Source organism: Papio anubis, chromosome 1, assembly GCF_008728515.1.
Source record: "Papio anubis isolate 15944 chromosome 1, Panubis1.0, whole genome shotgun sequence".
NCBI lineage: Eukaryota > Metazoa > Chordata > Mammalia > Primates > Cercopithecidae > Papio > Papio anubis.
Genome location: NC_044976.1, coordinates 65059363 through 65082663, shown reverse-complemented (window position 1 = coordinate 65082663; position 23301 = coordinate 65059363). Strand labels below are relative to the sequence as shown.

The window sequence follows — 23301 nt, the reverse complement described above, 5'->3', positions numbered from 1 at the left end:
TTTAACATGAAACCCACTCTATGTGAAATCTGTCTTCCTAGAACTTTCCTGAATTCCAAACAATGGCATGACAGCTTTGTTTTAGAAATCAAGACCTCTTAACTGCACGGTAGACGGCAGGGCACACCTAAGGGCTGAGAGTGCAAGGCAGGACACATCCACAGACTTGGACCATGACTGTGAGCATCTACCATCTGATGGACTAGGACATGCTGCAGGGCCACAGGACACCCAGACCGGAGGAGCGAGGGCTGAAGCTCTGAAGCCAGCTGCCAGGCAGGAGGAGGGTGTTGCTCACACTGCAGCAGCCATGGCCATTCCCCGGCACAAGAAGCACACTCAAGCATAAGACATACCACTGGTGGTCCCCGTACCAGGGCCCGAGCCAGGTCCGGGGGATGAAACCACAGTCCTGTAGGTGGGTGGTGGTGGGGGAGGTGGAGTTGCTCTTTGTCCCAACCCAAAATCTTTAGGAGATGAGATTGTTTCTAAGTAATCATCTTTAATGAAGGTCTGCTCAGCGACTTTCTTCTGGACTTCTTCTAAATTGAGCGGCGATGGTACATTGCGAGGAGGCCCGGGAGGCCCTGGGGGGCCCATGGGACCTGGGGGGCCGAGAGGGCCTGGAGCTGGGGAGTCAGCTGGGTTGTCTGGTGTAGCTGGTGGGGACACCACTTTTTCCCTTGGAGTCAACTCCGGAGTAACATGTTCCGGGGACGTATCAGAAAAATGGACCCACTTTTCTTCAGCATTAACAGCAACAGACTTGGGGGACAATACTGGCCCAAAAATGCTGTCCAAGTCATTGATGGATGGTAGTTTTTCAATTTTGATCTCTGTGGCTGACTGGTCATTTCCTGTGGTTAAAGTAGTTGATTTTAAACTTTAATTGACTTATTATTTGTGTGGGGAGTGAGGGAGGGAGTCAAAGACTGGAAAATACACTGCTGTGTGAGGTGCCTCAGTGGGCGTACTTCATGATGTAAAAATATCTTTATTGGATTAGGAGCCTAAGGTGAGGGGAAAGATCCCCCCTCCATAAAGTGAGCATCATATTTTTATGCTATTATTTACTCTTTTTCGCAAGCTGAGCACAAGCCAGCTACTTTGACCATCATGTAAAATGCTGTGCATGATACTGCTCTCAAAGGCTCCTCACAGGTGCACAAAGTATGATCATTTTGAGAAGGCAGTGTCAGATTCACAGAGAAGTACACGCTCTGGGACTGCAAATTCCAAAAGCAAGGTCCCTTCTGAAAATCTGACCTACTAAAATACACATCACACAACATAAAAAGAATTGAGAAGTGAAAGCTGGCCTCATATTTTATTAAGATTGTCTACTCTCGTGTATTAAATCAAGACTTTGGTGAAACTGATTATAATATTTGTTAATTTAAAAAAGTGATCACATCATATTTAGCTGTATATCCTCAACCTTAAAAAACACCAGAAACACAGTGCAAAGATTAAGAAGATATCACCACAAAGATACTTACAAACACAGATATACACACCCCACACACGATACACACATAGATTATTGAGGAGGCATTTGCTACTTATTACAACTGTCACATATATACCTGCTTAATAGGGAAGAAAATAATTTAAAAAATTTTAAGTAATTTATTTTCTCATTAAGTCTAACCTTTCAACATCATAGTCATAACTGTGATATTTATCTATAGGATGTCATGATACCGAAAAGTCTCTGTTTTGCTAAAATATTAGCATAAGCTATTCCTTCTAATTCACAGCAATAATAAGAGAAAAAATTAAAAACGGTCTTCTACAGCTCTGTATGAAGAACTGCACTTTTAAAAGACTGAGATTATTCACATTACAAATTGTTACCTAAACAACTGGAAGGCATGAGCAGAAGTCACTTTACCTTTATATAACTTTTGGACTATATGAGCCATCTTAGTATTTCTATATTTCTAGTTTGAAAGGAATTAACTTTCAAGGTTCCAAGCTGTAGATAAATGGGGAAGCATTTTGCATGGTCCACAATATTTATAATCTTGTGCTAGTAGGTATATTTATATCTAACACAATTTGTGGAAATACAAGGGGCCAAAATGTCTTGAACCTGCAAACATCTTTACTTACGAAGCTCTGGATGACTCTCTATTGGGTTTGAGTCAATATAAATTTCATAAATGACTACATCTTGCTTTTGCTTTTGTTGATGAATGCCCTACTCTGCAGCTATCAAACTCACCAGGCTGCATAAATAGCAAAAGATGAAGCTGCAATAGAATTCCGAAGGTGATAAAGAACCACATTCTAAGGGCCCAGGCACATAAAACAGCCATTACTACTTTTGACTTGCTAGTCTAGTAAGACTTGGCAGACTATAAGTTGCATGAATACATAGTATTGATTTTAATAGATGGTAAAGATATGCCTTAAGCATTATCTGTCTACAGGCATGTAGCAATTCCTTGCCATATTTCATAGTCTTCACATATCTCTTTGCCATGGGATAATAAATACTTGAATGACTACTGGAAAAAGAATTTCCCCACCACCAGTATACTGTATACCCTAGGAACCATTTTATGTCTTCATAGACTAGATAGTTTCAGTCTTAGCAAAATTGTCTTGAAAAAATACCAATTGTGCTTTGAGATTATGAATTTGTAAATCATTAAAATGAGATCCAATGAAGTGAGGGGTTAATTAAACAATGACTTTCCATATTGAGTTCTTTTTTTCTTTCATTTTACAAAATGGCCCTCATTCAACAAAATTATACCAAGGAAAAATTAATTGAGAAATTATTACTATTTTTTTTTGTGTGAAACCTGGAAGTGGTGCTTTAAAATAAGTCTGCATAAGAAATTCTAATAGAAGCAAAACTAAATGTCAACATTGTAATGTTTTTGTGTAGCCTACAGTTTTCAACACATCAAGGGCATGTTCATCCAGGGCCACCGCTCTGTTTGACACGTCATCCCAGAACTGAAAAAACAAAAGCGTACCTGGTCCAATTGTTAAAGGGGATCCTGTTCGGGGTGGGGTAGCTGGTACATTTTTTGGAGGCAGTGGTGGAGGTGCTGCAAAGAGATGAGAAATCAAGTATCATTGGTCATGTTCTTCCTAAGCTATGCAACACACTTTAAATAAGCAGGATTTGGGCTTTCAGTTATATTCCTGCTATTGGAAATGGAATAGCAATCAATGGTCTATTTGTTTAAAGTTCGAAGCCAAAGAACTGAAGCAGAACCCATTCAGATTCTTCCATTTTATGAGAACAAGAGAATGTCAAAAGAATGTTGGACAATAATGATAATATCACCATTTTATTCATTTAAATATGATTCAACACACAAACCTCAAGCGACAACTATGTCCTACCTCCTGTACTAGGAACTAGGGTCATAGGGTTGAATAAAAATAGCCTCTGGCCTCAAGGGATTTATGACTGACTGAATGAACTCATGTTAGCTGACAGTTACAGTTGAGGGTTTGATAATGGAAATAACAGGTTGGGGGGGGGCTCCTGTGAGGGGTTTTTAATCCAGTCAGGATCTTGGTGTCCGGATTGAGTTGGGAAAGATTTCTCAAAATTATATTTCTTAAATTTTAGTACATTTTTTAAAGTTAGAAGCAAACTAACTCCTTGGGTCAAGGAAGAATGAACAGATTCCTTTGACAAAAATTACAGCCAAAACAAGTATCATGGTCCCTATGAAGAGATTCACCCTTCTGAGTTGGACTTGTCAACTTTCTGTGCAAAGTTTGAAATTACTGTTTCAATGGGTTCATTTCTTCTTCCTCTTTCTTTCAGTGTATGTTTTCTTGTCACCGGCCCTATTTGGTAAATTCAAAGAGTTCACACTAATTCAATAGGCCATCCCAAAGTTTAGCTGTGAATCTGAATGCCGTCCACTCTCTCATAACCTAAACGCAGAGGGAGGCAGGTGGGCACATGGCTGGGGAGTGCTTGCTGGTGCCTTCCACTTGACTAAATTAGGAAGAAGCTTTTCATGTCATTCCTCCCTCCTCCTCCCCTTCGCGTACTTTATTTATTATTTTTAGGTAGCATCCTGTTCTTCCACACAATAAGTATGACTAACAACTCTCATCCTAAAGCCTAGGAATATGTGGTGCTTAATCTTAGTTATGAGTTTCTGAAAACTACACCTCTAGTGGATCATATTTTCCCACAGAAGTTAACAGTCAATGAGGGGCTCTGCTCCTGATTAAGGATCTCTGCCAAAAATCAAGGTCATAATCAACAAAATACCATAAAAACAAATAAAATACTATAAAAGCCTACTAAGCCAAAATAGAAAACATATGCTGCAACTACAAAATGAGCAGAATGATACAATGCACATCAATTAAACAACAGTCTGCGTGGTGCTAAGTGCAACCACAGCACTTAAGACTCACAACTCTGAAATACCAATAGTTAAAACCAATACATCATCCTCATAAACAATTCACTTACTTTCTTGGCATTTAGGAAAGGGTTTTCTAGGGATCACTTGTATAGCTCAGGTCTGTAAAGAAAGCCTTTCAAAGAAGTTACAGCTTTTTCACTGGTTTTGTTTTGCAGGGAAAAGCATTCAAAATCATGCCACTGTGGTTCAAATATTTTAAAAATATATTTTTCAAAGTTCAGAAGTTTTTAAAAAATTGTTGATAATGATGTTTTTCCTATCCTGTTTAATGAGAGAAACATCTTTGGAAAGGCTAGATCACATGGCTTTATAGCAATAATATTTCCAACAAACAACCTCTCGGCCTTTGATTATGAATCCCCTCGGTTAATTCTCAGGATCACGTTTAGGCACCAAGGTGCAAGCTCTGGAGATACTGAACTGGAAAAAGTATTAGTTGGTCTGTATGTGAGCCCAAAGGAGCAAAAATACCCTATGCATCTCCCTCCTCCCAAAACGCATCTTTTTGAAATCCAGTTCTCCAAAGAGTGCCTTCCACAGGCGGCATGCTTCAGAGGCAGTATACTGAAAAGGGAATTCAATAAATCTGTAAGAAGGGTGGCTTTGCCTGATGAACCATCCATTCAGTCCAAATAGCCCAACCCACCACCGGTGAAGGGCTATCTAGATCTTCAGGACCTCCTTTCCCAGCCACCTGGGTCATGCTGGAAGAAGCCAGACTGATGGCAACTTTCACATACATTTACTCTGATCTACTGTCTCAGCTTATGTCTACCATATAGCCTCAGTTCTCTTGTTCCCCAATTGTCACTCTTTTCTATCAATGTGTTCTTTCTGTCCTGTGTAGCCTCAGTTGTTCTATAGGATGAGCAGAGACCATATCAGACTTGTTCACCTCTGTGTTATATGATAGCTTAATGCCCGGAACGCAGTAGTTTCTTTAGCTCACTTGCTTCTTATTCTTACATATATACAATGAATAAATGAATGAATAAGCATGTGGGATTTCAGAAAAGGCTATGACTCAAGGTTAATAATTTGCTTTATTGTATTATTTTCTTCCTGTCTTCATAAGCTGCCCTGAGTTCTTTAACTTGAAAGTCTGTTAGAATAACATCTCTTCTTAATATTATTCAGTTCTAACGTTGCTTACGTAGACTTTCTAAGAGTTGCCTATGCATATTTCACTATGCAGACAGACAGTAAAATGAGTCACTTATTTTTCCAGACAGAGCAGACACGTAACTTACTTCCAGTGGGAAAAGGCCTTGTTAACTTTGGCGACTCCATGCTTGGATTAATTGGTTGGCCTGAACCCCATATCTCAGGCTGGTCTAAAAGAACTGGAAACAAAAAAGAAGATTTCCCAGGGAGAATTAAAAAAAATCCCCATACTTTAGAACTTAAAATTTCAATTTCAATTCGAGCTTTACAAAATTATTTTCCTCTTGTCTCAGTACTAAAACATTAATTTAGGAATGTGCTGCTCCTTATTCTTTTCAAGCAGAGAATAGAAATAGGAGTGTGGTGAGAGTGTGGGTGGGAGGAGTATCTGTGTGTGTGCATATAGCTACATAAAAACTTTCAGAGCAGAATCTGCATTTTCTTCCTGGGTGGTCACTTAAGGACATTCTGAGTATCAGTACATGTACTGTCTGTTTCAGGTACCCATTTGAAAATCCAGACATTAACCCCATGAACACTTGTTTTGTTGTAAGTTCGTTTATTTAAAGCCTCCTATGAATATGCTTCAAAACCGAAATGCCTGCATTCTATGCAGTGGTTCCTATCCTTGAAGGGTTCTACAGGGTTTTTACATAAACCTTTTATAGCATCATAAAAAGAAATTAAAAACGCTTGGTGAATATGTTAAAAGAACCAGAAAAATGAGTGCTTAGACATTTAACATAGGGCAATTAGGTTTTGGGCCTAAGGACACTGAATTTAACATTTCTTCTCTTTCTTTCTGCTTTCTGTTCTGATTTTTAAAAATAGCTATGACAATGCAAATAGTTAGTGCTTCTCAGCCCCTATCCTCTGGCAGGGACTATGCAAGTACTCCTGTCATTCATTATGTCGTCTAGGACAGGATGAGAAGTCAGTTGGATGCGGTTTGAATCTACCCTCTGCACTGACTGTAGGACCTTGGCAAGTTGCTTAACCTCTCTGCGCTGCCTTCCTTTAGTGTAAAGTGGAGATAATAAAAGCAACCTTAGGGAGTTATGAAGAGAATTAACAGAAGAAAGATATATTAATATAGTATATATAAAATGTCTATAAAACACGTATCACAAGGCCAGTAGCTATTACTATCTATTCGAATACTCACACCACCACCATGTGGTTGAGACCAGTACCACTTATGGGAGAGGAAACTAATGATTGGAGTGGTTTAATGAAGTGTCCATGGTAAAAACAGAAGAGCTAAGATCTGATGCAGCAGACCTAACTCTAAAATACATATTTTTTTCCCCAGACCATTTCAACTAGTGATAGAAAAATCTTTCTAGGCCAGGCACGGTGGCTCACAGCTGTAATCCCAGCACTTTGGGAGGCTGAGGTGGGAGGGTTACTTGAGTCCAGGAGTTCGAGACCAGCTGGGCAACATGGTGAGACCCAGTCTTTACAAAAAGTACAAAAATTAGTCACGTGGGGTGGCATGTGCCTGTGATCCCAGCTACTCGGGGGGCTGAGGCAGGAGGATCGCTGTGGGAGGTCGAGGCTGCATTGAGCTAAGAACTTGCCACTGTATTCCAGCCTGGGTGACAGTGAGATCCTGTCAAAAAAAAAAAAAAAAAAAAAAGGAAAACAGAAAGAAAAAGATAAATCGATCTAATGAAGAATGAGTAGATACGAAAGGGAAGTGTGGGTATTGAAAAAGCTAGTGTGACTGGTGCAAAGGCAGGAACTTTACAGAAGTTCAGGGGCTGAAATCATCTAAAGAACAATTGGAACAATTGAGGCCACAATCACAGACAGGTCTAGGTAGGTATCTCCTCTCCACCACAGGCCTCAGAGGTGGTCTTCGCTCTGTTTAACATGAACGCAAACATTCTCCAAAGATATGAAGCAGCATTTTCTTCATGAATTCAATGTGGAGCACAGCTTTGATTTTTAAAGAATGATTTCTATTCTTTATATAAAGTTTCCATATAGTTATGGGATTCCTTAAACGGGCAGATTTAGGTGCAACCAATCAAATCCCCTCTCCAGTAACCATACAATATATCATTAAAAGTGAGACTGATAGCAGATGAGTTAATAAGGAAACTGATAGCCTCACTGCAAGGCCACTTTTACATAGGGATTCTAAGTTATGGGCATTTATATCACTAAAGGAGTATTTAGAAATGTTCTTTGTACATTTTCCTAACAAAATCATTGAAAATATTCAGGTGTGGCTGACTGATGGCTGTCTCCCAAAATTCATTCTCCAGTTCTTCTATAGTAACAGAATTTTAGCTGGCTACATGGCACCCAATTCTCTCCAGTGGGGTTTGGCAGGAAGTGACCTGTGTCTCTTCTAGTTTTGCTCTTAGAATAGTTAGCAGTGAGTTCCAGTGGTCCTCACCCCACTTCCTCTCTTCTGAATGGGAGAGGAGGAGAGCTACAGCAGCCACCTTGGAGCCAGAGATAACAGTAACATTTTAAAGACAGCAGAGCTACTTTACCAGTCCTATATTGTTTACTTCTAGACTGTTAACATGAAAGAGTAATATGATTCCATCTTGTTTAATTTATTGTACTTGAGGTCTCTTTGTTAATGTAGCTTATTCTACCCATTATGCTTCTAATTCTTGCCATCTTTAACACTTAAGACCTTCACCAATAGGTCCTAGAAAGATAATATGTTATTATACATTTACCATGGTGCCCCTAAGTCAAATAATTTTTATAAAAACTTTCTATGTTACCAAACATAGCTACTGGAGATACATGCATTAGACGTAAACACATTTCGGGAATAGATAAGATGCATTTTATAGAGAGTTGCTTTTATATCAGTAAAGTACACAGTATTTACAGCCATCCAAAAACATGGTTAATTTAAAAAAGTTAAATCTTTAACTCTAGGAATAAATATTTACTAGGTAAACTCAAAAATAATGGCAAAAATAAAGATATTCCTTCAGTAGCATTTTCTTTTTCTTTTTTTTTTTTTTTTGAGGTAGGGTCTTGCTCTGCTGCTCAGGCTGGAGTGCAATGGTATGATCACAGCTCCCTGCAGCCTTGACTTCCTGGGCTTAAGTGAACCACCCACCTCAGCCTCCCGAGGAACTGGGCCTACAGGCATACACCACCATGCCCAGCTAATTTAAAAATATTTTGGAGAGATGGGGTCTCCATATGTTGTCCAGGCTGGTCTCGAACTCCTGGGCTCAAACAATCCTATCTCAGCATCCCAAAGTGTTGGGATTGAAGGAGCGAGCCACCACGCCTGGCCTTGTTTCTAAGTTTCTAAATGATTCAAGGTCATTCCTGGGTCTTCAGGCAGCAAACAATGACTGTTGTGAGCAATCCAACTGAAGCCTTCATTATGAGGTGGGAAAGAGCAAATGTGGTCAGGGAGGCTAGATCCCAATGACAGCGACAATGACGGGTGTATGAAGGTCTGTCTCCATTTGTGATTCTGTTGATACCTCAAATGATGATGGTCTGGTTCCCAGAGTGTTTACTCCGTGACAGGGATTTGTGTAGATTTGCAGTAATTTTTACTGATTTCTTTTGAAGAACGAGCTTGTTAGTAAAGTTTCAATCCTAAAATAATACAGATTTGCAAACTAAACTTCTGTTCTTGACAGCACACCTATGTTGAAACTTTTCTTTCCCATGAAGATAATATATTTAAAATATACCTCAAAATACATACATTTAATCTAGAAAAGTTGTACTTCAATAAAAGAAAAAACAAATCTATAATATATGGAGTTTCTTTTCCTACCTTCTGTCTTCTGTTCATCAAAAGCTGATTCTAGTGGTGGGCCAAAGAGAGGAGCAAGGGCCGTAGTGTCATCAGGAGGCTTTTTGCTAAATCACACACATTAAGGCAAAATACGGAGAAAGGGCTCAAAAATTAATACTCAAAAAGATATACAAACTTTCAAATATTTTTCTCAGTAAAACAAGTGTGTGTGTGCACTACTGCATGCATGCATGCATGTATGTGTATACAAGCCCTGTTAGGACTAGAAAGTATTTTATAACGATGTCAGATGTATTATGGGACAAAAGAATTCATAGAAGGTGAGATCCTTAGTTCTCATTGGAGAACTGAGGTGCTCATCCAATAGAAATAAGTTGAAGGAGAATAACTCTTTCAAAGCATCCTGATTCTCTATACCTAGAAGAGATAATACTAGAGCTGAGTTTACTGCAAAGCACCTTTCTCTAAGACCTCAAGTACCATTTATATTTGATTTCACCACATCTCTGTGTTGTAGTTAATGCAGTTTATAATTAGTGAAAGTCAAGCATAGGGATATTAGGTAAAAAGCCACCGAGAAGTTTCATCCCCTAATAGACTAGTTGTAACCTCCTAATACCCCAATACAGTAAATCTCAGAAAGAGAAGTATTATGAAATCAGGGGAAAACAGGAGGATAAGTTAAACTTGCATCCTTTCTCTTAATTATTACTCCAGACTGATTATTAAGAAAATGATGCATAATTATCTTCATTTCTTCTCGAAATCTGATTCCCCTCATTGATCCCAATGAGGTCTATATGGTATGGTAAGGGGCAAGGGGTGAAGAGGAGAGGGGAGAGGTTGGAGGAGGATAAAGATTGAAAATAATTCAGCTTTTAAATAGAAATAGCAGTCTTTTTATAAAACAATGCCCATTTGCACAATACTTACCTAACCCACAGAATACACTGTAAAATACAATGCTTTGCCAAAAACTAAAAACAGATAGGAAGATTCCTTTGGTGGGTGGCAGGTGGAATGCATCATGAGATGGTATCCAACTAAAAATGCTTCTTTTTGTAGGGCAATGTAATAATATTGAAGATCAGCATTCCAGACACCAAAAGACCTCTTTAGAGAGAACTTTAGCTGTCCCATCAGGAAGGGGCCTGCACATTCTGATAGACAGTTACTTCAGATAAGTGCAGAATATTTCCCTAAAGGTCTCCCTTGGGCTGCACTTTTCAAAAATAATAACATATTTGACCATGATATGGATATACGGACTGACATATTTTGGTAGAGCCTTTGTTAATGGGAGCTGAGAGTTTAGCTCAAAGGAGATTTGCTTAATTGTTAAAAGTTCATGATGCCTTGCATAAAACACAACAAATGTCTTTCACACTCACCTTATAAGTTCTGGAGTTGGTGTGGAGCGCCTGGGTCTTGCCACTTCTTCACCTGATGCACAGGACAAAGGAACTTTTTAGACATATTTTTACCATTCCCTGATATGTCTTATAACCTACATTTGGAAACACTTAGAGATTTAAGTCCCATCAATAAGCAACTCAGTATGAAAACTTTGCAAAACAAACCTTCTCTCCTGGCAATGCAACAGCCATATATTAGGCATATGTAGTGGTGTTTTCTCTGGCATTTGTAAAACCTCATTAACTAAGGAACTTCCGTGACAAGCCATCAGATAGATCTGGATAGTGCAGCACTTAGTGAAAGAGCACACCATTCTTGGAATGTCTGCTGCCTTGACTGGTTCTGCTTTCCAATGAAGAGAATACTAAGCCAGGCCATATGTGTAGGACATGAATCCAGCATTCTCTGCCTGTTCTTTTCTTGAAATGCCAAGAAAATGTTGTATCTTTAACTATGACACATGAATTTAGAATTTCCTAGGATGTGTTGTATGCAGCAGAGGAAGATTGTGCCCTATGTGTATTATAACCTATATCATATCGCTTTCGTTGACCAAAATTTTCATATCAAATAACACAAGAATGGGTAAGTTGCTTCTACTTTCAGTTCCTTCTGCCCGCCTGTTCTTCCCACCCCCAGCAACAAATACACACTTGATTAAATTCATTTCTAAAGTTAAATAATACAGCAAGAGTTGACAAATATAGAAAGAAAATAGCAATGCTTTTCCAAAAACATATTTATTTTCAGAACTTAAACATTAATCACTCAGAACCCACAGGGGCCCTCTATCATTACAAGAATTCTTTGCTGTAAAAGTAAAAAATTTGTAAGTCTTAAAAATTAAGCCCGGGAATGCATAATTCATATGCATATATACTCCAAGATCCAAGGAACTGTTCTTTCTTTTAAATCATACGCTATTTCTGGTAGCTAAGATATACTTACTGGATAAGTTCCTTTTAATTGCACCCTAGAATTAGAAATAGACACTATAAGGTTTAAGACCACATATATGTTATGTACAATATGTATTATTTCTGTCATTGCAATTAAACTGAACTCAAATAAATGCAGATAGGGAAATGAAATTTTTCTCAGAACCGCATTTAAGTAGGAAATTGTAGGTACACACACAGAAATCAGTTTTTTTTATTTCATTCAAAAATTATAGAGAGGAAGGAAGGGTAAATCATAAGTCTTCTGAACAAGAAAAACCCCTTACCTGGGTAGATTTGGTAAATTAAATTCAAATATTGAATAGTCCATTAAAAAAAAACCTCTTAAACTCTAGTAGATAAGAAAGTAAATCGAAGTTTAGCATATGTTTGATGCTTAAAAATTACAGAGTGTATTTAGGAGTAGTGCATGCTCCTTGTCAGGTGGGGTCCCCAGGTTGCTAATGGAAACAGTCATCAGTTTACAAATGTGATTTTAACAGGTATAGGTGGCAAGTGTAAAAGGCGAGGGAAACTTGAGCCATCTGCCATTGAATGAACTGTTTTATTCAGAAAGTCAGGGAATTCCACCCTATGCACTCATCCTCCCAATTTATTTCACTTGCCTGCCACTAGGCCCATCGATTCGTGAATTGGAAGTAATGTCTTGTGTTCAAGACATCGTGATATTATTGGAATACAAACAGCCCTGGCAGGAATAATCTGAGCACCTCATCTCCAGTTTTTATAATGCCTGAGCATAAACTTATTTAGATAGTAGAAGGATTGATTAGATAAAAAGTTTTGATTAAAAACCAGAAGTTGTGAAAAGTTCTCAGCATGGATGCCACCAGAAAAGTAGACCACGAGGATGGCTGCATCGTGGGGTAGAGCATGGCTTGGGATGCCTGCCATAGGAGAATGACAGGGGCAAAGTTGAGGACAGGGAAAGCCGAAGTACATATAAGAAAGCATTCCAAAAGGTGAGACCATGAACACATTTGTTGGATGGCCACCAAACACATTTTTTCCTCTTTTTAATTTTAGTGAAGGCTCAATTTGGTGGTCATGGATACATTTTCTTCTCTCAAAGTATAACATTAACAGCTTAGGACAAGATTTAGCGCCTCTATAATCGACCTATAAGAAGCTTCTTTCCCTTGTTCCTAAGGCTGCATCAGCATTTTCTGCCCAATTTTGAACCCATTTATGCTAAAGGAGCAGTTTCAATCTGAACAAGGATCCATTTGATGCTTTCTCAGTCTGTCAAACTACATTTTCTGGCTTGTTTTGTCTAATAATGTGATCTGTTTTTCTCTACTAAGTGTGCCATATAGAGAATTACTACATTATTTATAAATACTTTCTAATAAATATGGCCACGTAAATCTGCCGAGGACATTATGGAAGTTTGGATACAGGTTTACTTTTGGAAAAGAAGGCTCTGTAGACAGAAATGATTAGATAACAGAAATAATTAGATAACAGATGTTTTTCTGGGTTATGAACTGTCAGATAGAATTTCATTAATAAGATCTGAAGGAAAAAAAAGAGGGCCTTTAGTTCCAAGCACTCAATCACAAGATTAATAAAAGGCATTGAGGGAACACAGCCCACCTAGTACTGTGAGGCCTAAAACCCAGGAGGTCCCAGAGACTGTATTGAAGACCTCTTTGTCCCTCTGTCCTACTCCTTCAAATGTTAATATCCATGAAACCAAGAAAGGCACAGAGCTCCTTTTGTAGTCATCAATTCCCAGGGGTGTCAATTCATTCAGTAGATATTCACAGTTGAAAGGCACTAAAGAAGAAGCCCCTGTAACATTTTTATTAAATAGTCTTCACGAATGAACAATCCCAAGTTAAGTGCAACCAAGACATGGCAGAAGTATTCAAGAAAACTCTATTGTTTAGAAATTAGGAAGAACAAAGCTAGTATCAATTTAGAAAGCAACAAATGTTTGAAAAATCAGCAGCAAGTCAGCAGCAACAGAAAAGAAAGTCCTGCTGTCTGCTGGATGGGCATACAGGTATCTGATGACCTTAATGTTGCAGCATGACATATTTAGAAAAAGACTGAGGTGATGTTGACCACACAAACCACATTCAGGAAAAAAAGCCCACTGGATTCAAAAACCTCCCCTTGTCAAGTGACTGTATTTTCCCCCTTTCAATGCTTGTTTGTTGTTATATGTATGTCGTGAATAAATTTCCTCACTTTGAATAACTGAATTCACTCTTTTCATAATCTGTGATGTCACTTAACAGCTGGGTTGGAATCATCCATAGATTAGCGGTCTCTGCAGATACCGTCTTTCAATGGCATTAGCTATGTAGTTTAGCAGAGAACCACCAACTGGTCACCTGGGGCAGGGTATTTGCATCAAATAATAATTGACTAATTGGATTGGCACAGGCCTAGGGGTATTTCAGAGAGGCTGTTTTCAGTTCCATTTCCTGTCTTAAGGGACTGACCAGGTAAATGAGTATCATTTAAAACATAACAAAGACCCTTCTTTTTGTTGCTTTAAATTCATGATACTCTTCAGCCGGGCACGGTGGCTCATGCCTGTAATCCCAGCACTTTGGGAGGTCAAGGCGGGTGGATCATGAGGTCAGGAGATTAAGATCATCCCGGCTAACACGATGAAACCCCGTCTCTACTAAAAATACAAAAAATTAGCTGGGTGTGGTGGTGGGTGCCTGTAATCCCAGCCACTCGGGAGGCTGAGGCAGGAGAATTGCTTGAACTCGAGAGGCGGAGGGTGCAGTGAGCAGAGATCGCGCCACTGCACTCCAGCCTGGGTGACAGAGTGAGATCTATCACAGAAAAAAAAAAAAAAAATTCATGATACTTTTCTACTTGAGGAAAATGACAGTTTCCATTTTGAACAATACAAATTAATATTGGTCTACCCTCCCAAATTTTGTCTTCTGTGATGAAATTTATTTAGAATTATGTGATAGCCTAGGAATAATGACTTGAAAGTGTGTCTCCCTCTCCCAAGATGGAAATTATAATGATGTATCAGCATATTCTGATCATTGTAAGTTATGTTGCAGGAACATATTTTGAATTCAGGCTTAAAAACAATGATAGCTTAAAAATGGTGTCCTTACATTCTTAATAGTTTTATTATTCTTTATTATCTCTTTGCTATCAACTTCTATGGTACTTTCTGGTGAACTAGGCCTTTTATGTACACACACACACACACACACACATATATACACACACACATTCCATATATTTTCCAAATTTAGTACTAGGAGTTGAGATTCCCATGTATTAGTTTAGTTAGTTATGGGAAAGTGCTCTGACAATTCTAAAATATGCCCTTGGTACTTAAGAGGGTCAGAGGCTTTCAATCAGTAAACCTGTTTCATCTGCCTCACTCACACTGGGTTATCATAAATTTAATGGGAAACCAACCTGGCCACCTTGCCTTGGCAGCAATTTTCTCTATACATGTTTAAGGTAAAAATGTTGAGAGTTCTTACCGGGCTGCGCCTCTGTGATCAGCAAAAAGGAAGAGAGAACAGACACCTAGTCAGAGAATGATGGATCAGTCAAAAGTCTTGGGTAATAGAAAACTTCATAAGCAGCTAACCAAACATACACTCCAGAGAATCAGGCCAAAGGAAGACAGGCAGTCCTAGTGTTTAGGGCTTATTTAAACCACAGGAGGCATTGGAGAACCTTAAAGAGAGGATATCCGTTGTACAATACAGCTTTGCTAACATGGATATGTAAGTTTTAGTTATGTGTACATAAGAACAAGGCAGAAACATACAAGAAAACTTTACTAACAATGTTTAATGTCTTGCCATAGAAGTTTTTCTCTAGAAAGTTTGAGGAGGGGGTACTTAGAGAATAGAGAAGTAAACTGTTTCCCTACAGAGCAGGATGTTAGCAAATATAGACAATAATGCATTTTTCATGTAGTTAGGGTACAAAAAGAGCTTACAAAAAAACAGAGGCAGGATTTAGAGAGCACTTTTCCTTGTCTGGAATTTTTCTTTGGTGTTCTATGGAAGGTGTGCTTATAAGGATACTTTTGTATTGAACGTTCTTGGCCTAGTGATTTGGGCGGCCTCTACCAATGTGATGTCAATGATGAGAATGTGATGGGAAAGATGAGGAGGCCCTCACAAACATAGTTGGGAATGACGAAAACTGTCCAGCAGCAACAGAACCCTGGTGGACCACATGACCTTAGAAAACACAAAATCAATGTGCAAAAATCACAAGCATTCCTATACACCAATAACAGACAAACAGAGAGACAAATCATGAGTGAACTCCCATTCACAATTGCTACAAAGAGAATAAAATACCTAGGAATCAAACTTACAAGGGATGTGAAGGACCTCTTCAAGGAGAACTACAAACCACTGTTCAACAAAATAAAAGAGGACACAAACAAGTGGAAGAACATTCCATGCTCATGAATAGGAAGAATCAATATCATGAAAATGGCCATACTGCCCAAGGTAATTTATAGATTCAATGCCATTCCCATCAAGCTACCAATGACTTTCTTCACAAAATTGGAATAAAACTACTTTAAAGTTCATATGGAACCAAAAAAAGAGCCCTCATTGCCAAGACAATCGTAAGTAAAAAGAACAAAGCTGGAGGCATCACACTGCCTGACTTCAAACTATACTACAAGGCTACAGTAACCAAAACAGTACGGTACTGGTACCAAAACAGAGATATAGACCAATGGAACAGAACAGAGCCCTCAGAAATAACACCACACATCTACAACCATCTAATCTTTAACAGACCTGACAAAAGCAAGCAATGGGGAAAGGATTCCCTATTTAATAAATGGTGCTGGGAAAACTGGCTAGCCATATGTAGAAAGCTGAAACTGGATCCTTTCCTTACAACTTATATAAAAATTAATTCAAGATGGATTAAAGACTTAAATGTTAGACCTAACACCATAAAAACCCTAGAAGAAAACCTAGGCAATACCATTCAGGACATAGGCATGGGCAAGGACTTCATGACTAAAACACCAAAAGCAATAGCAACAAAAACCAAAATAGATAAATGGGATCTAATTAAACTAAACAGCTTCTGCACAGGAAAAGAAACTAACATCAGAGTGAACAGCAACCTACAGAAGGGGAGAAAATTTTTGCAATCTACCCATCTGACAAAGGGCTAACTAACATCCAGAATCTATAAAGCACTTAAGCAAATTTACAAGAAAAAATCAAACAACCCCATCAAAAAGTGGGCAAAGGATATGAACAGACACTTCTCAAAATAAGACATTTATGCAGCCAACAGACACATGAAAAAAATGCTCATCATCACTGGTCATCACAGAAATGCAAATCAAAACCACAATGAGATACCATCTCACACCTGTTAGAATGGCAATCATTAAAAAGTCAGGAAACAACAGATGCTGGAGAGGATGTGGAGAAATATGAACACTTTTACACTGTTGGTGGGAGTGTAAATTAGTTCAACCATTGTGGAAGACAGTGTGGCAATTCCTCAAGGATCTAGAACTAGAAATATCATTTGACCCAGCGATCCCATTACTGGATATATACCCAAAGGATTATAAATCATGCTACTATAAAGACACATGCACACGTACGTTTATTGCGGCACGATTCACAATAGCAAAGACTTGGAACCAACCCAAATGTCCATCAATGATAGAGTGCATTAAGAAAATGTGGCACATATGCACCACAGAATACTATGCAGCCATAAAAAAGGATGAGTTCATGTCCTTTGTAGGGACATGGATGAAGCTGGAAACCATCATTCTGAGCAAACTATCACAAGGACAGAAAACCAAACACTGCGTGTTCTCACTCGTAGGTGGGAATTGAACAATGAGAACACTTGGACACAGGGCGGGGAACATCACACACCAGGGCCTGTCGTAGGGTAGGGGGAGAGGGGAAGGATAGAATTAGGAGAAATACTTAATGTAAATGACGAGTTAATGGGTGCAGCAACCAGCATGGCACCATGTATACATATGTAACAAACCTGCACGTTGTGCAAATGTACCCTAGAACTTAAAGTATGATAAAAACAACAACAACAACAACAAACGCTTTTCAAATCTTGATTATGGCTGCTACCAATTTATTCCAACAATCTCTGATAGCTCTGCCTCTTTAGGAACTTTCTGATGTTACACGAGTGACTAGGATGTGAGTGGGGAAAGAGCTGTTCGTCAGTTTCCCTTTCAATATATGGGCTAATGCATGCAGTCACCAGAAGCTACCTCCCAAAACCAAAATGAGGAGCACAAACACAAAGAAAGTTAGGAGTTTGTTCAAATGTAGAGGATATTCTTTCTAGAACATAGATAGGAAGCAAAAACTTGTAGCTTTTTACATCTGGGTAGGCCTCCATGGATATCTAGTCCAACTGGCTACATGCTATAGAGAGGAAGGTGAGGCTCTGAGATACACAGCTAGTAAGCAGGTAGAACCAGACAGAATTCAGATCCCCTATTTCTCATTTTCTCATTCCTTCTATGATGCCAAGCATAGCATTGTTGAATGACTCCAAAAGCAGCGAGTCATTGTGATTAACATCCAGGAGTGGTTATTTTTCAGACAAGTTTATAAGTAGCTAGGATTCTAGACATATTATTCTAGACAATTTACTTGTAATATTACAGACTTTATTATTTGCCTTATTTTCCAGGTACTGCTACCTATTGAGTCCACCTTTCTTATAAACCTGCCTGGATGCACCTTAAATAAAATTGTAAAAAAAAAAGGCCACATAAATACTTGTTTCTGGGCTTAAATTATCTTATTGACTAATCCATACTGTGTTTTGAGAAAAATTCAAACACTTTTATAAATGAAACTTTAGACTTTACTATTCTTTAGTGATCAAATTAAAAAGTTCTTTTGTGTAGAAAGAGGTATGGGAATTTCATGACAAACAATTCACTTTTAAAATATAGCAATTAGAGGACTAAAAGTGGCCCAAGATAAAATTGTGAGAAATATGCAAAATAGAATCTAGATTGCAAGCATTCAGAGGCAAAACCTTACATACAAGACACTTTATTATTAAGGCAGGTGCAAGAGTAATTGAGGTTTTTTGCCATTACTTTTAATTTAAGGTTATACAGAATACTTTTTCAAAATAATTTCAAATATATTAATCTACCCAAATTGAGTCATATCTTAATTTCCAATGAGTTATAAACCTATATTTTAACCACAAGTTCAAGGTTTAATTTTTTTTCTAGTAAAAGACAACCTTGTAATATAGCCTTTTGGAAACTCCATTTGCAAAATGCCTTCAGCAGGGAATAGCTGTTCAAATTCATGTAGTCACAGGCTGATTAAACAGAACCCAAAAGACAGAGCTAGAAGCTGTGCAACGTGCAGACCCAGAAAGCCTCAAGGTCTTTAATTAAGAGCTATCTGAAAGCTTCAAAAGGAAAATAATTCCAGAAGCAAATGGGAGGGCTTTATATATGCCAATTATCACCACTGAAGAGCAAAAATTGGCTTAGGCTATGCCAGATAAGGACAGAAAAATTACTATCAGCCAGGACGGAAGGGTCTTTGCCTGTTCAAAATTTTGCTTTACCCTTTCTCCCATAGAATGTCAAAGGCTTTAGTGTTCTATTTTTTGTTTACCAATATACAGAATTTTCTTCAAAGGCAGAAGAAAACTAATTTAGTATCTGGTCTTGATATATTCTATAAGCCGAGAGATCTACGTCCAAAGTTGCAAACCCAAATGCCTGCAGGAGAAAAAGTGGGTGGGGGATGGGGAGGGGGTGCTGGGAGTCAGGCACATACACATTATGAGATTCTGGAAACTGGCCACTATTCAGTGCACCCCATGTGTGCCACGTGAGAATGTGGGCTTAGTCCTGCCAGGACTTCAGAGAGATGATGAGCATCTAGATTTTCTTTTTTTTTTTTTTAAATTTGAAATGTTCTAGTTTTGAAATGTGGGCTGAAATTGTTTTTAACTGCACAACCACACAAAACACCTATTCAGTTGTTCAGAATCTGCAGGAGGTTAATTCACCTCTGATTGCAGCCATTTGTATCATACATAATAAGCACTCAGTAAATTCTATCTGCTGTTATTACTGCTTCATTTCTATGTCTGATTACTCAGAGACTTTGCAAGTGGTCTGCTTGTTTTCTGAGCAAATTTCCTTCATTCCTAATTAAATACTATGTTCATTACCTAGATTTCTCTTGGTCTTCCAATGTGGAAAACATTTTATTTTCCCTTCGACTTTTATTTTGGTGTTCCACTTAGAGATAACTCTTATTTTATATGTTGAGGCTATTTTCAAACTGGATAAACACTGCTATCTATGATTTTGTCACTGGAATGGAAATCTAGAATGTGGTATATTTCTAAAATTTATATAATTTTCAAAATGAATATATCTACCTAAAAGAAAATACTGCAGCCTACATCCTCAGTCTTCACACTGTTCTTATATGACATGGCAGTTCTGTTTTATTATCTTTTATGTAACAGAGTTAATTTAAATTCAATTAACTATGATACCTTCATCTTAGTCAATGTGAATAAAGTGTTTTAATATGTTTATCATTTCCAACTAACCAAACAATCTATCTCCCTTGTCACATTCATTAAATAACCCAGGTTTTGAAGTTTTATGGCATCCTAATTTGCTAAATTTAGTGCTATAGGGAAACAAAGTTGAGAATGGGCAATTAACTACAAAGCACTAAACAAATATGATTTTTCTATAGCCTCATTTTAGCAAATTGAGTGATTAATGTTAGAGAATTTTCTAGGAAAGAATTAGAATATATGGTCACTACATTTATTACTAAGATTCTTACGAGGATTCCTACTTGTTTTTAAATGCTTTAGGGTGAAGACAAACTATTTGGCAAGTATCAATTTGCCACGCTATTGTAGGTGTTTATCTGTATTTAAACTTCGGTCGACTACAGATTACAAGTTAAATTACAGCGACTGTCTATTATATTCAGTCAGACATATTTGAGATGATCTTCTAAAATTTCACTTGGGAAGAGAAACAAAGAACCTGCTAGTCAATAAAATGACCAGGTTGAGGAATCAAGATGGACATTTCCAAAGAAAAATTAGGTGAGGGAGTGACAGGGGGAAATTCTTGCAGTTAAAATTGCCGTGAAGGACAACAGGAGAAAAACTAATGAAAAACAGAGAAGTTTTAAAGCACCATAGACAAACTTCAGGCCACACAGTCCTGTGGATATTTGAAGTGGCCAAATTTGGTTAATTCAGAAAAACATTCAGGGTCCATAAGAATAAATGAAATTGGAAACTGCCACAGAATAGGCAATGCATAGTTGATTTTGAATAACTCAGAAGCGGGCCATTTAGCTTAGTAATAATCAAAATTGTAGCTCCTTATGTTATTTTTGGAAACCAAAAGAGTGAGGCTCATATTTTGAGACATTTTAATGTTTTGGTCTCATATTTTTGTCCTTCCTGTATCTCTGTTCCGCCTCCCTCCTATCCTATGGCTTTTCTGTAAGCACAGTATCCTGTATGTGGTGGAGTGGCTGCCAGGATTTGGTCAGTGGGAAGGATAAGAGGTGAAAGCACTTACTGCACCACGCACCTAGGTGCGTTAACAACAAACCAACCACTTGGTGCTGTGAACATGGAACATAATATTTTCCTATTTTCCAGCAGAGAGGTCACCTCTGTCAGCCATGCATCAGCATCCTGAGAACATGTTCCCAACAAACCAGGCAACCAAGAAGAGAACAAACTCATTTTATTTTTTGAGATCTGTTCCTTGTGTTGCTCTAAAATAAAACGATGTAGGTACATCGTATCAGACTTGTGTTACCACTAAAAATCACCCACTGCTACTAAAAATTAACATCCAGGAGGTAATTTGCATTTTATAAAGATCCTCTTTTCCAGTCTCTGACAATTCCAGGAGGGAATATTTGGATTTACTAAAACAAAAACAAAATAAAACCCCCCAGCTTCCCTACAACTCCCCATTCCCAGGCCAGCTTCATAGGCATTCCAGATGCTACTATGTTGTACACTAATCAAAAATTAACTTAAAAAACATTTGCTTAGCTCATGATATGTATATGTAGCTTGACTAATTCCAGTGGAAACTGCAATAAATGAAACTTAGTACCAAAAATATTTGATCATATGGCTGTGATTGAGGCAGAGGTGAATCTTTACAAAATTACCCCAGGGCCCTTAATAACGGGTTTGTAAAATCACTTAGCAACCAACTTCCTTTTTTTCCCATGTGGCATAATGAGACCTGGTCATGGTTCACAAAGGTTTGTTTTTAAAGTTCAAAACCTTGTTTAGGTGTTAAACACAGTCAGTCATTAGATATGCAGATAATGAAAATAAACAGAATAAATAATGTTTGCCCCAAAAGTGGAAAGGACTTATTTCTTACCGGGCTTTTCCTCTAAAAGCGTAGGCATGGGGAGAAAGAATAAAGAGAAAATGAGAGAGGTGAAATGTATTTTCAAGAAGAAACAGGACAAGACTCAGGATCCATTTCCTCATCCTGTCCATTCCATTCCTATCTTCCATTTATTATGGTTTCCATCCTTCCATTCCTTTCCTCCTTCCTTCCATGTTTCCTTCCTTCCTTCCTTCCATGTTTCCTTCCTTCCTTCCTTCCATGTTTCCTTCCTTCCTTCCTTCCATGTTTCCTTCCTTCCTTCCTTCCTTCCTTCCACCTCCTCCTCCTTTCTTTCTTTCTTTTCATTTATTTATTTCTTCTTTCTCTTTCTCCTTCCTTCCTTCCTCCCTCCCTCCCTCTCTCTTCTTTCTTTCTTTTTCTTTCTTTCTTTCTTTCTTTCTTTCTTTCTTTCTTTCTTTCTTTCTTTCTTTCTTTTCTTTCTTTCTTTCTTTTTCTTTCTTTCTTTCTTTCTTTCTTTCTTTCTTTCTTTTCTTTCTTTCTTTCTTTTTTCTTTCTTTCTCTTTCTCATTCCTTCCTTCCTTCCTTCCTTCCTTCTTCCTTCCTTCCTTCCTTCCTTCCTTCTTTCTTTCTTTCTTTCTTTCTTTCTTTCTTTCTTTCTTTCTTTCTTTCTTTCTCTTCTTTCTCTTTCCTTTCTCTTTCTTTCTTTCTTTTTCTTTCTTTCTTTCCTTCTTTCTTTTTCTCTCTGTCTCTCTTTCTTTTTCTGACCCAGAGTCTGTCTTGCTCAGTGCCCAGGGAGGAGTGCAGTGGCATAATCATAGCTTGCTGAAACCCTCAATTCCTGTTCTCAAGAGAGTCTCCCACCTCAGCCTCCCATGTAGCTAGGACTATAAGCATGTACCACAATTTCTGGCTAATTATTTTTATTTTTGTAAAGATAGGGTCTTGCTATATTGCCCAGGCTAGTCTTGAACTTCTGGGCTCAAGTGATCCCCCCACCTCAGCCTCCCAAAGTTCTGGGATTAGAGGTGTGAACCATCATGCCTGGCCTAATCTTTTGAATGGTTTACTTTTATCAAACGGATTTGTGGCTTGACAATAAAAAATTATGTTTCATAATATTGAGAGGAGTTGGAAAATACTACTCATGCATTGTAGCCAGGCATGGTCATGAAACGAAAACATGAGACT

General features: G+C 38.1%; 1 protein-coding gene across 26 annotated transcripts in view; it reads right to left on the bottom strand.

Annotated features, from left to right (window-relative positions):
- Positions 1–23301, bottom strand: part of SGIP1 (SH3GL interacting endocytic adaptor 1) — a 215062-nt gene that overhangs the window by 67729 nt on the left and 124032 nt on the right. For 13 of the 26 annotated variants that reach the window (XR_002523955.2, XR_002523954.2, XR_002523953.2 and 10 more), the window contains 8 exons: positions 22141–22152; positions 15197–15208; positions 11707–11731; positions 10734–10785; positions 9361–9446; positions 5669–5761; positions 2991–3065; positions 357–857 (listed from right to left, as the gene is read on the bottom strand). Coding sequence is in view for 23 of the 26 variants with exons in the window: in XM_021942573.2 (XP_021798265.1) it covers positions 357–857; positions 2991–3065; positions 5669–5761; positions 9361–9446; positions 10734–10785; positions 11707–11731; positions 15197–15208; positions 22141–22152 (856 nt within the window). In the remaining 3 variants the exon portion in view is untranslated. The remainder of the gene's footprint in view (positions 1–356; positions 858–2990; positions 3066–5668; positions 5762–9360; positions 9447–10733; positions 10786–11706; positions 11732–15196; positions 15209–22140; positions 22153–23301) is intronic. The other 13 variants (XM_021942610.2, XM_009210232.4, XM_009210237.4 and 10 more) reach the window with 4 other exon arrangements.